General features: G+C 44.4%; 1 protein-coding gene across 1 annotated transcript in view; it reads left to right on the top strand.

Annotated features, from left to right (window-relative positions):
• Positions 1-2,834: 2,834 nt before the first annotated feature.
• Positions 2,835-14,932, top strand: part of LOC144752962 (uncharacterized) — a 48,352-nt gene continuing 36,254 nt past the window's right edge. The window contains exon 1 of the mRNA XM_078640768.1: positions 2,835-3,143. Coding sequence (XP_078496894.1) covers positions 2,906-3,143 — 238 coding nt within the window. The 5' untranslated portion in view covers positions 2,835-2,905. The remainder of the gene's footprint in view (positions 3,144-14,932) is intronic.

Below are 14,932 nucleotides of genomic sequence, written 5' to 3'. Positions count from 1 at the left end.
CTGAGGTGCAAACTCTACCTTCCTTGCATGCTTTGACTTTGGAAGCAGATCCATCCTTTCGAGGCACATTTAAGCGCATCTTACTCAACACTAAACTGACAATGTCCCCAGGGTCTGATGTGATTTCACCAGATCTTAGAAAGCCTTTCAAACCTCACAATGACCTTAGCAGAATATTTCACTTCGCAATCATCTTAAGAGCAGTCTGTGTTCACCAAGACCCTTGAGGCTGAGGTACATTTACTATAAACTTAAGAAAAGATCTCACTTCACTACAATCTTAAGAGCAAAACACCCTTTTCTTTCCACATTTTATAACATAGCCCTTACTAACTTCACAACAACCTTTGGAACAGGTTAGGTTTAGCTTTCCATCGTCTTTGAGCAGCGTGCAGGAGCGGACGGTGGGGTTTCTTAGATTTTCTTGTCTGTTATTGCTGCATTGGTGAAGTCTTTTATGGGATGATGGCATTCAAGTTACTAATATTTCTCTATTTTCTTTACAGGTTTCTATGTTACCAATGGACAAACAACTGAGACCACCATTAGTGGGGTGACTACTGATGTCACAGATATCAGCACTGGAAACACAATGGACATCATTGTTTGGCCCACCACAGTGGCCATCACTGAACCCTTCACAGGAGCCACTGATAGCCTCACCACTGCAGCCACCACTGAAGATACCACTGAAGGTACCACTGCTGGAGCTACCACTGCAGCCACCACTGAAGGTACCACTGAAGGTACCACTGCTGGAGCTACCACTGCAGCCACCACTGAAGGTACCACTGAAGGTACCACTGCTGGAGCTACCACTGCAGCCACCACTGAAGGTACCACAGCTGGAGCTACCACTGCAGCCACCACTGAAGGTACCACTGAAGGTACCACAGCTAGAGCTACCACTGCAGCCACCACTGAAGGTACCACTGAAGGTACCACTGCGGGAGCTACCACTGCAGCCACCACTGAAGGTACCACAGCTGGAGCTACCACTGCAGCCACCACTGAAGGTACCACTGAAGGTACCACAGCTGGAGCTACCACTGCAGCCACCACTGAAGGTACCACTGAAGTCAATACTGAAAGTACCACTGCTGGAGCCACCACTGGAGTCAGTACTGAAGGTACCACTGTAGTCAATGTTGGAGCTACCACTGCAGCCAGTACTGAAGCTACCACTTCAGCCAATAGTGGAGATACCACTGAAGTCATTATTGGAGATATCACTGAAGTCATTATTGGAGCTATCACTGCAGCCAACACTGAAAGTACCGCTGCAGCCAGTAGTGTGGGCACCACTGCTGGAGCTACCACATCAGTCAGTACTGTAGGTACAACTGCAGCCAGTTCTGTAAGTACAACTGCAGCCAGGTCTGAAGGTACCACTGAAGTCAGCACTGAAGGTACCACTACTAGAGCTACCACCGCAGCCAGTACAGAAGGTACCACCGCAGCCAGTACTGAGCCCACCACAGCAGCCAGAACGGCAGCCACCGTCGCAGACACTACTGGGACCCCCATTGCCATCAGTACTGGTACTGCGGCTTTTTCCAATCTTGGAATCACTACTGCAGCTAATGCTGGACTAACCACTGCAGCCAATACTGAGACCACCACTGTATCCAATATAGAAGCTATAAATGCATCCAGTACTGAGACCACCATGGCAGCCAGTTCTAGAGCTACCACTGCATCCAGTACCGAAGCTACCACTGCATCCAATACTGAAGCCACCACTGCATCCAGTACTGAAGCTACCACTGCAGCCAATACTGAAGCCACCACTGCATCCAGTACCGAAGCTACCACTGCATCCAATACTGAAGCCACCACTGTATCCAATATAAAAGCTTTAAATGCATCCAGTACTGAGACCACCATGGCAGCCAGTTCTAGAGCTACCACTGCATCCAGTACCGAAGCTACCACTGCATCCAATACTGAAACCACCACTGCATCCAGTACTGAAGCCACCACTGCAGCCAATACTGAAGCCACCACTGCATCCAGTACCGAAGCTACCACTGCATCCAATACTGAAGCCACCACTGTATCCAATATAGAAGCTTTAAATGCATCCAGTACTGAGACCACCATGGCAGCCAGTTCTAGAGCTACCACTGCATCCAGTACCGAAGCTACCACTGCATCCAGTGCCGAAGCTACCACTGCATCCAGTACTGAAGCCACCACTGCAGCCAATACTGAAGCCACCACTGCATCCAGTACTGAAGCTACCACTGCAGCCAATACTGGAGTGTTCACTGCATCCAGTGCTGAAACTACAGCCAGGAAAAATGCTGCATCCACCTTTGGAGAAAATACTGGAGACTCAACAGCAGCCAGTATTGGAACTAACACAGCACCCAGTACTGGAGCCACAACTACAGCCAAATCATTAGCTACCACTAGAGTCAAAACTGAAACTAGCAGTGAACCCCCCACTAGAGGAACCTCTGCAGCCAGTGCTGGAGTCACCACTGTCACTTCTGCAGAGGATTCCACTGCAGCCAGTACTGAAGCCACGGCCAATGCCAGTGCTGCGAATGCTGCCAATAATGGGTCCACCAATATAGCTAGTACAGGGGCTAGTGCCAATACTGGACTCGCCACTGCAGCCAGTGCTAGAGCCAGAGCCACACCCAGTGCTGAAGCCACCACTGCAGACAGTACTGCAACTACCCCTAGCACTAACACTGGTGCTCCATTTGTAGCCAGTACTAGAACTCGCACCACAGTCAGTACTGGGTCTGGCACTACAGCCAACACTGCAGCAGGCAGTGGAGGTTCCTCTGCACTCACCACTGAAAGCACTGCTGAATCCACTGCAGCCAGTACAGGAGCAACCAGTACATCTAATGCTAAATCCACTACTACAACATCTACTTTCAACACCACAATGGGCAATGTGAGACTCTCTTCTGCAGCCAATCCCAGGAAGACTACTGCTGGCTCTACTGGGCCAACCACTGTAGGTGGTTCCTGGCCCACCACTGCAATCTACACTGCAATCTACACTGCAGACAAAACTGGATCCATCCCACCTGTTAACACTGGAGCCAGCACTGCAGCCAATACTGGGCCCATTGCAGCCGCCACTTCTGCGGCCACCACCACAGTGGATCCCGCAATCAGAGGTAAGAGCTGGCCTGCTTGTCACTTTGCACTGCACATCAGGATTTGACACCTTTCCTTATCACACTAGAGTGCCGTTTCACATGCACACTTCCATGTCTTGAGCTTTTTCATTGAGCCATACAGGATGACGCGACACCGGTGATAGACCTGGGGGCTTATTTACTTATACTTCATGGAAACAGTACAGCAAGTCACTTTGCTGCATTTGCACGGATGGGAGGGAGCTAAACAGTGTCATATTTACCAAGGCATGGCACTGTTCATTTCTCTCTAAGCGCTGGCACACTTGTGGTTGCCTAGCGCTAATTCAGGCACCTTTGCGTCATGGTACCCGTCTTACAGGCAGGGTTGGTTTTGGGCTGAAAGCTATTCCTTCAGCACAATCCTTAGCAGCATATTCATACTTCCATGTGTGCTGCAAGAGGAAGCAATGAAGATATTTCTCCTTGATACACCTTTGGCACGTAGGTGCACCACATTGGCGCAAACACGCATACGTATTTTCATATCAGACATCAGATATTTTATCGCCAAGGCCATCAAAATGTGTTTTCTTGTTACAGGCCAACTTACATACATTGCAATGGCCACATCCGTAAAATTCTATAGTGTTTGGAGTCAACCAATTCACTGTCGTTCTCACCCCAGGATAACTTGGACTTAGTAATTTCCTAGGTAGACCGCTCTCCGATAGGTAATGTCAGGTCTTTCTGCAATTGAACCATATAGGGATCTGTCTGCCTTCAGAATATGCCAATGCCTACTGAGGCTACGACCAAGTATCCCTGATAAAGTATTGTAGTTCGTAACCATGCATATTTTTCATTCTTCTTAGTAACCTTTTTTTGCTCTCTCAATGTGTCCTGTCTCTTGATCTGATGTATTCTCTGTTTGGCCCTCGTGAGTGTATTCCTATCATAACCCCTCCTTTTGAAGTGAGCCACCATTCCTTTTGTACATTCTTCAAATTTAGGGTCATAGCTGCAATTACGTCTCACCTGATCTAGTCCACCAAAGGTGATAGCCCTAATCTGGGGTGCAGGATGGTTGCTAGAGGCATGTAGCAGCGCACTGCAAGCAGTTGTTTTGCGAAAGAGTCTGCTATGAATCAGTTCAGTTCAAAGACTTCATTCGGTTATATTACATAAATAACCATACAAGTTCATAAAATCACAACATAATATCAATCATCACAATTAAGAAAATCAAACCAAACAAATATAAGCCATAGGTTCAGAGTTTAAAAATTTAAATAAATATTGTCTTCCGTGAATAAAATACTTTTTTCAGAAAAGCAGAGACAGATGCCACTGTAAATATATCATCCAATTTCTGTATCGCTAGGAAGGCAGGACACCACTGTCTTAAATTCATGTACCTTAAAATAGGCCTGATCCAGCTTGTCCTTGGTAATGAATAGAATTTACAAAAAAATAAAAGAATGTCCGATTGAGTGGACAAATCATCATAGGGGCATTTACTGATTTCATTTGACCAATTGTTAATGTTAGGGAAACTCAGTAGCCTAAAGACAATCCCAAATCGAAATCGAGTCAGCAGGAACCTTTCGTGATCTTTCATCTGCAAAGTCAAGTAAGGTTGAATGGCCTGCGATGTTAGTATCAATTGATGAGAGATCACGGTCTTTTTAGTAAACTCTTTTTGTTCTCTGCGATTCTCTAGATACGTCAAACATAGCTTTTTCAACGCTTTTCTAGGGATCTTAGACATTGATAGGGGTTCATCGTAGAATTCAGGATGATCTATATTGGCGCAAAATGACTTAATGTAGTTAAGCCACTTCACCCTATGGACACCGTCCAATTTCAAGGCGTCCTGCAAAATAAGTCGATTCAGTTGGCATTCATCAGTAGTCCATACCCTGTGCCACAGAAGCACCGGTTGGACCTTGACTATGTCTTCCATGTGCAACATACCGAGTCCAGTGTGACAGTTATGGGTGGACATACTCTCAGGGATGGATAAGAGGTACCTCAAAAATCCATTTTCGGTTTGCTGTAAGCTATTGACGTTAGAATAACCCCAAATCCCCGCTCCATATGTTGCCCCCGCAACACAACAAGTTTTATAAATACATAAAAGCTCCTTTACCGGTTTCCTCCCCATCTTTTTACTAAAAAGCTTAAGGGCCATTATGGACTTGGCAAATAATAGATTTCTACTTTTAACTGCACTGGTCCAATGACCGGTACTGTCAAACAGAATTCCTAAGTAGGGGAAAGTTGGAGTGTGATCTAGTGGTATGGAGCCAATGAACATAGTTCTTTTCTTATAATTTGCTTGTCTACCACAATTCATAGAAAAAGTTTTGGTGCAATTCACCTTCAAATCCATGTTTGTCATGAAGGTAGTGAAAGATGTGATCATAGTTTGCATGGCTACGGGAGTCCTTGCCATTAAGACGGCGTCATCTGCATAGATAAGAGCCGGTATTTTACGATTTAAGGCCACAGGCATATCTATGCAGTCCCGCAATAAAGTGTCCTCTAACTCATTGATGTAAATAGAGAATAAAAAGGGGGCAAGGACACATCCTTGCCTCACTCCCCTTGTGGTGTTAAAGAATCTGGTACACTCCCCTTTCTTGCCATATCTAATCGTTGCCCTTGCCCCATTATACAGTTCTCTTAGGAATTGAATAATGTTGTCTTCTACACCTAGCCTGGCTAAAATTAGCCATATTTACTATAGCTAACGCAGCCGAAGGCAGATGTCAAGTCCACAAAGGTTAAAAACAACCTCCCTCCCTTAGCCTTAGTGTATTTTTCTTGGAGGATAAATAGGTTGAGCCCTTGGTCTATGGTCCCAACTCCGTCTCGGAAACCATATTGGAGGTCGCTAATAATCTTATTCTCGTCCGCCCATAAATGCAATCTGTCTAGGATAATCCTACCGATGATTTTGATCGTTGAATCAAGCAGGGATATAGGGCGATAACACATACAGCTAGCCCTATCGCCCTTTTTAAAAATAGGTACTATAATAGATTTGTACCAAGTACTAACAAGACCTGCCGAACAGGCAGCATTAAAGGTTCTTGTAAGCAATGGGGCCCACAGTGATACATTATTTTTAAAAATGTCCACCGGGACGCCATCAGGGCCGGGTGCCTTACCCCCGACTTAAGTTGATGCCAGAAATTACTTCTTTCAGGGTAAAATTAAGATTTAACCCCTCATTGCTACCATCCATCTCAAGTAGCTCCCTTGGTTGATCAACCGTACTAGTCACAGGGCTATACAAAGTTTCAAAATGTCTCACCCATTCGTTCTCAGAGATAGCAATCTCTAGACGTGCCTTGGTATTATCCTTGAAGTATGGCGCGTTAACTGCTTTCCAAAAAGCTGTCGTATCCCTCGATTCAGAAGCCTCGATTAATGCCTCCCATGCATCCTTTCTCATCATCTCCCTTCTATTTTTGAACGCAGATTTATACGATTTGCGAAGCACCTTAATCTGATTCTGATCTCTATCATGTCAGCACAAGGCCTCTTTAAGTTTCGAGTATGCCTTAGTGCACACTGAATCAAACCACCCTTTTTTTTTACTTATGGTGTTTTAACATTAACCCATAGGCCTTACTTAATACATGCTGTGATTTGCCTGAAATTATTAATTTTATCAGTATCATCGGAACCCATGTCCAGGCAAGCAGCAAAACACGTATTACAGACCTTAATTAGGGTACAAAGAAACTCATCAGGCACAATTTTAGACCACCTTAAAGGGTAGCCGATCTGTCTGGCAATTTCAATATCTCTAGACTGAATTAAGGATGTTTTATCAACGATGGCCCGAGGGTCTGATATAACTACCCTAATCGGGAAATGATCACTCAAGGGGGTCTCCAACACACTATAGCTAGCAACGCTATCCCCATAACATGAAGAAATCAAAATATAATCGATTATGGAGGATAACCCTCTTCCATTAAAGGTTGCAGAAAACGGTACTTCTGAGTGGCACAATTTATATGCAACACCTAGATCATGCTTGAACAGAATCTCGTTCAGAGCATCCCCCATTACTGAATGTTCAAAGTGTGCCAATATGGATTCCCCATCTACCATTAGACCACAGTTCCCTGTTCCCGCTCTATAACAAAGGGCACAATTAAAATCACCCCCCCATATAACGACAAAATCTTTGTGTTCGCTACCAATTATGTTGTTAAGTTCAGAACTTAAAGTACTGAAGGTAAATCTGCTAACGGTACATTATTATAAAAATTTACAATCAATATACAGAAGGTATTATTCATATGTAGACCGGCTATATGATAAAAACAATTATTATAAAAAATCTCAATACTTTTGCAGTTAAAACAATTTGAAACATAGGTGCAGAGACCTCCCTTAGCTCTGCCATGTATTGAGCCTATGGCTGGGGTAAATAAAGTTGTAAAACCTTTCAAATGATATACTTCCTTGGCCCATGTTTCTTGCAAGCATATAACATTACATTCCTTAATTAATTTAAGCCAGAGCGGATTGTCTATTTTAGCTCTAAGTCCGGCAATATTCCAGGAGATAATCAACCATTTGTCTCCATTACCACCTATTAGGTCAACAGCTAAATTCGCAACATTGTCAGGAAATGTATCTAATGTCCCCCCACTCAAACTTCTATCCCCAGGAATTATTGCATCTTGCCTTTCTTAGGATATAAGTTCTTTACTAATGTTGGGTTGTCCTAAATGCTTAATGTGCTCGGAATTCGCCGGAGGGACCGATAATTGGTTAGGCAGAAGATTATCAGTACTACTCACAGTTCCTCTATCCCGTGCTGGTCAATCCACCCCCCCAAGTCCAGACAGGGATTCAAAGCGATTGCTAGTTGTAACATTAAATGGATTCCCTGCTGGATAACTACTATGAAAATTATTAGTCGAGAAACCTCTATATGTTATAGGTATCGGAAGGGCATTGAATTGATTTACAGATTGAAAGTAATTTCTTCCATAGTGTGGGTAATGGGGTCTGTGTCTGCCAACCAGAGCAGGGGCCGGTGGATAAAAATAGCTGAGATCAAAGGAAAAAATTCCACCGGAGTTATCATAATTCGGGAAACCGCCTATAAACTGAACCACTTTGGGATCTCTAAAGTTCACTATGATGCAGTCTCCTTCAATGTCCTTTACTTTGTGTCCCACCCAGCTTGCTCTCCGAACATTTATAATTTCCCCTTGTAAATCTGGCCTAAGGGGTCTGTTTTTTCCTAACCAGAACATAACTTTGTTTTTTAGTTCATGAAAGGCTTCATCCCTATCATGCTTCCATTCAGGGACCCCGGTCAGCACGATTACATAGGGGTACGAGTCCGGGGGCAAGTCAATTCTCTTCCTGTTTCCTTTTCTTCTAATTACCGCGTTTTAATCTAATTCCGCTACAGCTACTGTTTTCTCTATCCCCTTAGTTGTTCTATTTATACTATTTTTATGGCTGTCTTCTTGACTACACTTTGACTCCATACTAGCTAGTTGGGTGATCTTAGCAGTTAACTTACCTCGTGCTTCTTCTGATAGTTCTTTACCACCTTGTCCCAGCATCTCACTAAATAGAAGCTTCTGATTATTAATGGGTTAGGAAGGTGCGCTGGTTTGCAAGGGTTTTGTGTCCAATATCGTTTTTAGCATTTCTGAATTTGCCCGTATGATCTTCTCAATGGAATCTAATTGATTACCTATCCTTTTAGTCCGTTCCACCAGGGGAAGTATTAGGGATTTAATCAGTTGTTCGACATTTTCTAACGAACAAACTGTACTTCTAGCATCCTCTAGCGGAATTTCAATTATTTCCTCAATAGGGCTAATTTGATCAGTGCAAGTTTTCCCCATCTGTGTAGATGTCATATGTCTATCCGCGATCGTCTTTTCCCTACATTTAGGAGGGCCAACTTTTATCTTTTTAGTGTATCCACCCTTGTGCTGATTTCCACCACGCTTGCATTTAAGTGCGGAGACCAGCTTACATTCTGTTTGGATATGTTCTATTTGTGAATTATTAGCTACTAGGGAACTTTTCCTAGTAGCCGTCTCAGCTCTCGGATAAGTCATAAAGGAATCTAAGCTCACATCAATCCCACTTATGTCTAAAATAGTTGGTAGCTCTCGATGGAGTTGAGTACGATCTGGGTGAGGGGTTGTTCAGGTGACGGTACTAATGCTATGCTCCCAAGTGATGATCTTCTCAGGAACACAGGGTCAAGGGAAATGCATCGTACAGTTAAATCAATCTCCTTCTCCAAAACGGAGGCAGCCCTAGTGATAAAAGCATCTAAAGTACCAGTAAGTCCTCCACCCACTCCCCTATTACCTGATTTGTTTCCCTTCAGATTTTTAAGTGCCATTTATTACCGGGATTGCTTTATGCTTGTACTAGGATTCTAAAGCATATCATTAACACAAGCTAACACATATAATAAAAATACTATTAAACACGTATATTTAAAGTCTTACTGATAATATAGGAAATTCAAAGGGACAGGCCCAGTCCTGTCTCTTTATGTCTCCGACGGGCTCAGACGGGCCCGCCCTTGGCCCGGGCTTCGCCCGGCTCGTCCCGCGTCGTGGTGGGCTGAGTCCGTTTTTGAAGACCTGTGGGGGCGTGTCCTGGCGATAGCGTGCCTCTGTGCAGCCCAGAAGGATTATGGGCGCTGTGGTTCGCCTATCTCTGTAGTTCCCTTTGGTCCCCAGCTGCGAGCGTTTGCTGCGGAGCGGGAAATGCGAGAGGTGGTGTCGGGGTCCGCCAAAGATTCAATAGAGCGTAGGCGTCTTCCTGTTCATAGCCCGCAACTGGTCAGCAAAAATGCAGAGTTCAATGATTTCCCGCGTCGCGGTGGGCTGAGTCAGTTTTTAAAGACCTGTGGGGGCGTGTCCTGGCGATAGTGTGCCTCTGTGCAGCCCAGAAGGATTATGGGTGCTGTGGTTCGCCTATCTCTGTAGTTCCCTTTGGCCCCCAGCTGCGAGCGTTTCCCGCGGAGTGGTAAACGCGAGAGGTGGTGTCGGGGTCCGCCAAAGATTCAATAGAGCGTAGGCGTCTTCCTGTTCATAGCCCGTAACTGGTCAGAAAAAATGCAGAGTTCAATGATTTCCCGCGTCGCGGTGGGCTGAGTCCGTTTTTAAAGAGCTGTGGGGGCGTGTCCTGGCGATAGCGTGCCTCTGTGCAGCCCAGAAGGATTATGGGCACTGTGGTTCGCCTATCTCTGTAGTTCCCTTTGGCCCCCAGCTGCGAGTGTTTCCCGCCGAGCGGGAAAAGCGAGAGGTGTTGTCGGGGTCCGCCAAAGATTCAATAGAGCATAGGCATCTTCCTGTTCATAGCCTGCAACTGGTCAGCAAAAATGCAGAGTTCAATGATTTCCCGCGTCGCCGTTGGCTGAGTCCGTTTTTAAAGACCTGTGGGGGCGTGTCCTGGCGATAGCGTGCCTCTGTGCAGCCCAGAAGGATTATGGGCGCTGTGGTTCGCCTATCTCTGTAGTTCCCTTTGGCCCCCAGCTGCGAGAGGTGGTGTCTGGGTCCGCCAAAGATTCAATAGAGCGTAGGCGTCTTCCAGTTCATAGCCCGCAACTGGTCAGCAAAAATGCAGAGTTCAATATTATCCCTGATATATAGTTCCACAACCAGGAAAGTAATCCGACTCATACTATATTCAAAAGTGAACTTGATATTGCATTCATTGTTGGTTGTTTAAGTGTTCAAAGAAACCCAAAAGTTTGCCAGTGCCACCAGTCCAGATCATTGGGCAGTCGTCAATATAACTCCCCCAAAAAAGGATAGAATCATTCCATTTAGTTGCCATGGGACTCCAGCTCCACGTCTCCTCGAACCAACCCATGAAAAGGTATGCGTACAAGGGAGAGAATCTGGAGCCCATGGCAACCCCTTGCTTCTGCCTACACCATTTCTCTTTGAATAAGAATACATTGTTGTCCAGAATTAACTCAATCATGTTGATCAACATTTCGGTATGGTCCCATGCACCAGCTGATCTGGTATTCAAAATTCTCCTAATGGCATGCAACCCAATTTCTCTCTAAATATTAATGTAGAGAGCTGTGACATCTAAAGTCACTAGGATCATGTTCTCCTCCCAATTCAAATCTGTTTATGTCCTTAAGATATGCTTAGTGTCATGGACAGAAGAAGGTAAGTTGCTCACCAGGGGTTTCAAGAAGATATCCACATACTCCGATATTCTCTTGGTTGGTCCATCATTGCCAGATATGATGGGTCTACCGGGTTGAGAGGGGAGTTTCTTGTGGATTTGTGGTAATGTGTAAATACACGGGTATCTGGGACGATTCACTCCTTAGTAAGTAAATTCATCCTCATCCTGTAAACCCTGCCCATGCCATTGTTTTAAGTGTGTATTGAAAAGGTCCGTAAGTGTCCAGATCGGGTTAGTGGGGAGCAGCTCATAGCAATCGTGATCATTAAATTGAGATAAAATGTCTTGTTCATAGTCTATACTCTGCATATTCACTATGTTCCCCCGTTTCTCTGCCTCACGAATTGTGATGCTGTCATCCCTCATCAAATGTTTCATAGTTCTCGTTCCTTATATGCCAAATTTTCTCTCATGTGGGGATTCTGTCTCTTCTTGTCCATATATCTGTCCAAGCCAGAAAGTAGGAATTTATGGAAGACGTCTATGTTGTTGCCTGTATGTAATGTGGGTGTCCATTCGGATCTTTCTTTCAAGCCACTCATAATTGAGGAGTCACTTACTACCCTCAAATCTCTTAGAACCACACCAGACGTTATCAGCTCATCCTCACAATCTGTCAATGATAACAGTATCTTTGTGTCTATCACATCCTGAATGGAAAGTTCACTCGAGGCAAACACCCCATGGCTTTGTTGCAAATGTTTATTTTCTGAATTCATCAATTGAAAACGTTATTTAATCTTTATTCGTCTTATGAATTTGTATGAATCTACTTTCAAATCACATATGTCTCCGACAGTACTTGGACAGAGACACATACCCTTAGTTAATAAGGACAACACATCTTTAGAGAGACATTTGTCAGTTAAATTTACAACAATGGTTCCTGGGACCTGGTTCTCATTCCTAGTCGTTCTTGTGACTGAGCCCCCTCTTTTCCGCTCCATGTCTTGCCCGAGGAGCGGGGCGTCTGTTCTGCTCCCCATTGCCCTTTTTCATTCATTGCAACTCCCGTAGAAAATGGTTCTCACTGGTCTGAGCAATGAGAGACCCTTCTCCTCTGTCTGACTCACAGCCACTGGTCACTGGAGAATCCAAAGATGTAGAACTAGCACTTATAGATTGTCCCTTATTCGGTTTCTTCTGATTACCTTTTAGTATTACGTGATCATATTTTTTGGCAAAGGTAAATATTCTACCATTCACATAATCGTACTCACCTGCTTTTAATTTTTTGGTTTTCCTTTGTTTAATATCCGATTGAAGTTGTTGCTTCACATCATTCAGAATAGCATAGTTCTTTTCTGTTGCCTCTGTTAAATTAAGTTGTTTGATCTCTAAATCCAATAGATCTATTTCTTTTTGCAATCTTGTAGCCTTCCTGGCGCAGTTCTGGATAAGAATACCCATCATTTTGTTGGAATTATCAGTCAATTCGTGTAGGTGATTGTAAGTAGGTATTATCTGGGTTCTTAGGGGCTAGATGTAGGTAATCCGAAAATACCGATTCTAAAATACCGAATTTTACCGATTCGGTATTTCAGAATCGGTATTTGGGATGTAGATAATAATTCGGTAAAAAATACCGAATCGGTAAGATTCGGCATTTACCGAATCGCAATTATCGATTCGGTATTTGCCATTCATTCCTATGAGCCTGGAGGCCCATAGGAATGAATGTCAATTACCGAATCGGTAAATACAGATTCGGTAAATACCAAAAAAGTCAAGGGTGGCAGCGTGTCACTTTGACACCCTGTTGCACCCCTGATTACTGCTTGTGTGCCATGTGGCACACATACATGCCCTAAGGGCATGTATGTCTGTCACATGGCACAGGTGTAAATGCACATATTTGCATTTACATAGGAATTCGTTATTTACCACCAACAAATAGTTGGTGGTAAATAACGAATCCTTAAAGCCCTGTAGCACTGTTTACAGTGCTACCTACATTTCAAAATACAGATTCGGTAAATTTACCGATTCGGTAAAATTACCGAACCTGTATTTTTTAATGGCCTACATCTCAGTATCCAAATACCGGTCGGTAACGGCCGAAAATCGGTATTTTCGGCCGTTACCGACCGGCATTTGTCTACCTGCATCTGGCCCTTAGTCCCCTGGGAATTCTTTTCACTTTAATATATTGCCTCAAAGTGGCACCGTCCCACCACTTGGGCATCTCATTCTTCCTCATCCTTTCTAGTCGTATACATTTTTCTCAGAGATCTTCCTGCCTCTGTGGGTTTCCACCCCGGGCAATAGAAGTAGTTGCTTTGTTACCAGACCAATTGTTGAACAAATCCTCAGCTTCTCTGTCCCTATTGATACTTTTACTATAAAATGATGTCATTGTGCACCCGGGCTGCCACCTATAAATAAGCACGGTTCCAAAGATTGGTGGTATCTGACTAGGTATACAGGCACCACTGAGGAAACGTCGCACATGTATTTACAATGAGACCATATCAGATGACGGTGATGTAAGGTGACGAGAACCACCAACCCTCCCAAAATGAACACCCAGGTAAGGATGCTCTAATGAATGCCTCTTGAGGCAGGGATTATCTGTTGCTTCTGTATCCTTGTGTAACAACATAATGTGGGGGGTACTTGGGTGATTCACAATACCAAAGCACAGTCTGGAGCGTTTTGGGGTAATCCATGAAGCGAGGGCAGAGAAAAAGGGGGATACCAAAACGTATTTTACCCATGCAGTTTCCAATAGCAAATTTGAACATGACTACAGCCTGAACTGCTGAACGGAATCACACCAAATTTGGCAAAAAACTAGCTCTTGGTCCAGAAAGAGACATTTTTGTAATTTGGTGTACATTTGTTCAGTGGTTTTTGAGTTATGAAAGGAAAAAGACTTATAGAGATCTAGGGAAATGGACCATTCCTGGATCCAACAGATCTGAGATCTGATTTGCTGCCAACACTTCAACCAGGAAGTGTTGGCAGTCATCTTAGCACTTTACTCAACTGAGTCCCAATAAAACTATTTCAAAAACATAAGGGGGCAGGGAAGGAATATCTTGACCCCCTGGGACTGGTCAGGGGGGCCAAAAAGTTTTCTTTTTCAATGTTGCTGCTGATTTTACAAAGATCCGCAAATTTGCAGTAAAATTGAAAACAAAAATCAAGCGAAGGCCCCTACGCTTATTTTCGGAATGCCTCCAAGATGGGTCAGGTCCCGGGGGGTGTTGATTTCATATTATAATGGGGGTTCGGGGTGTACATTGGCCTCCTCCCTAGGGCAATTTTTCCTCAGGCACCTGAACCACCTGGGGCCTGTCCTAATCAAATAATGAGGAGGGGGGCCATTTAACCCTCTCCCGGGCTGTTTTAGGCACCTGGAACAACCACCTCATCAAGGCTAGGACAATTGGTAAAAGGGGGAGGGGTGTTGCGAGGATCCACTTCCAGGCTGTATTTGACCCTGGGACCACCATCTCCCTAGGGCACAGTTGAGCACTTTAAAAGGTGGGGAGCTATCAATGGCTCAGGAGACTGCCAGCACCCTAGTACCGGTACAGCTACGTCTTGTGGTGCCCACCCTTGGGACATAGCGGTTTCTCTACACTAACTAGTGTGGG

The sequence above is a fragment of the Lissotriton helveticus genome, chromosome 5_1 (genome assembly GCF_964261635.1).
Source record: "Lissotriton helveticus chromosome 5_1, aLisHel1.1, whole genome shotgun sequence".
NCBI lineage: Eukaryota > Metazoa > Chordata > Amphibia > Caudata > Salamandridae > Lissotriton > Lissotriton helveticus.
The sequence above is the reverse complement of the archived record's forward strand: the minus strand, read 5'-3'. Positions and strand labels throughout refer to the sequence as shown.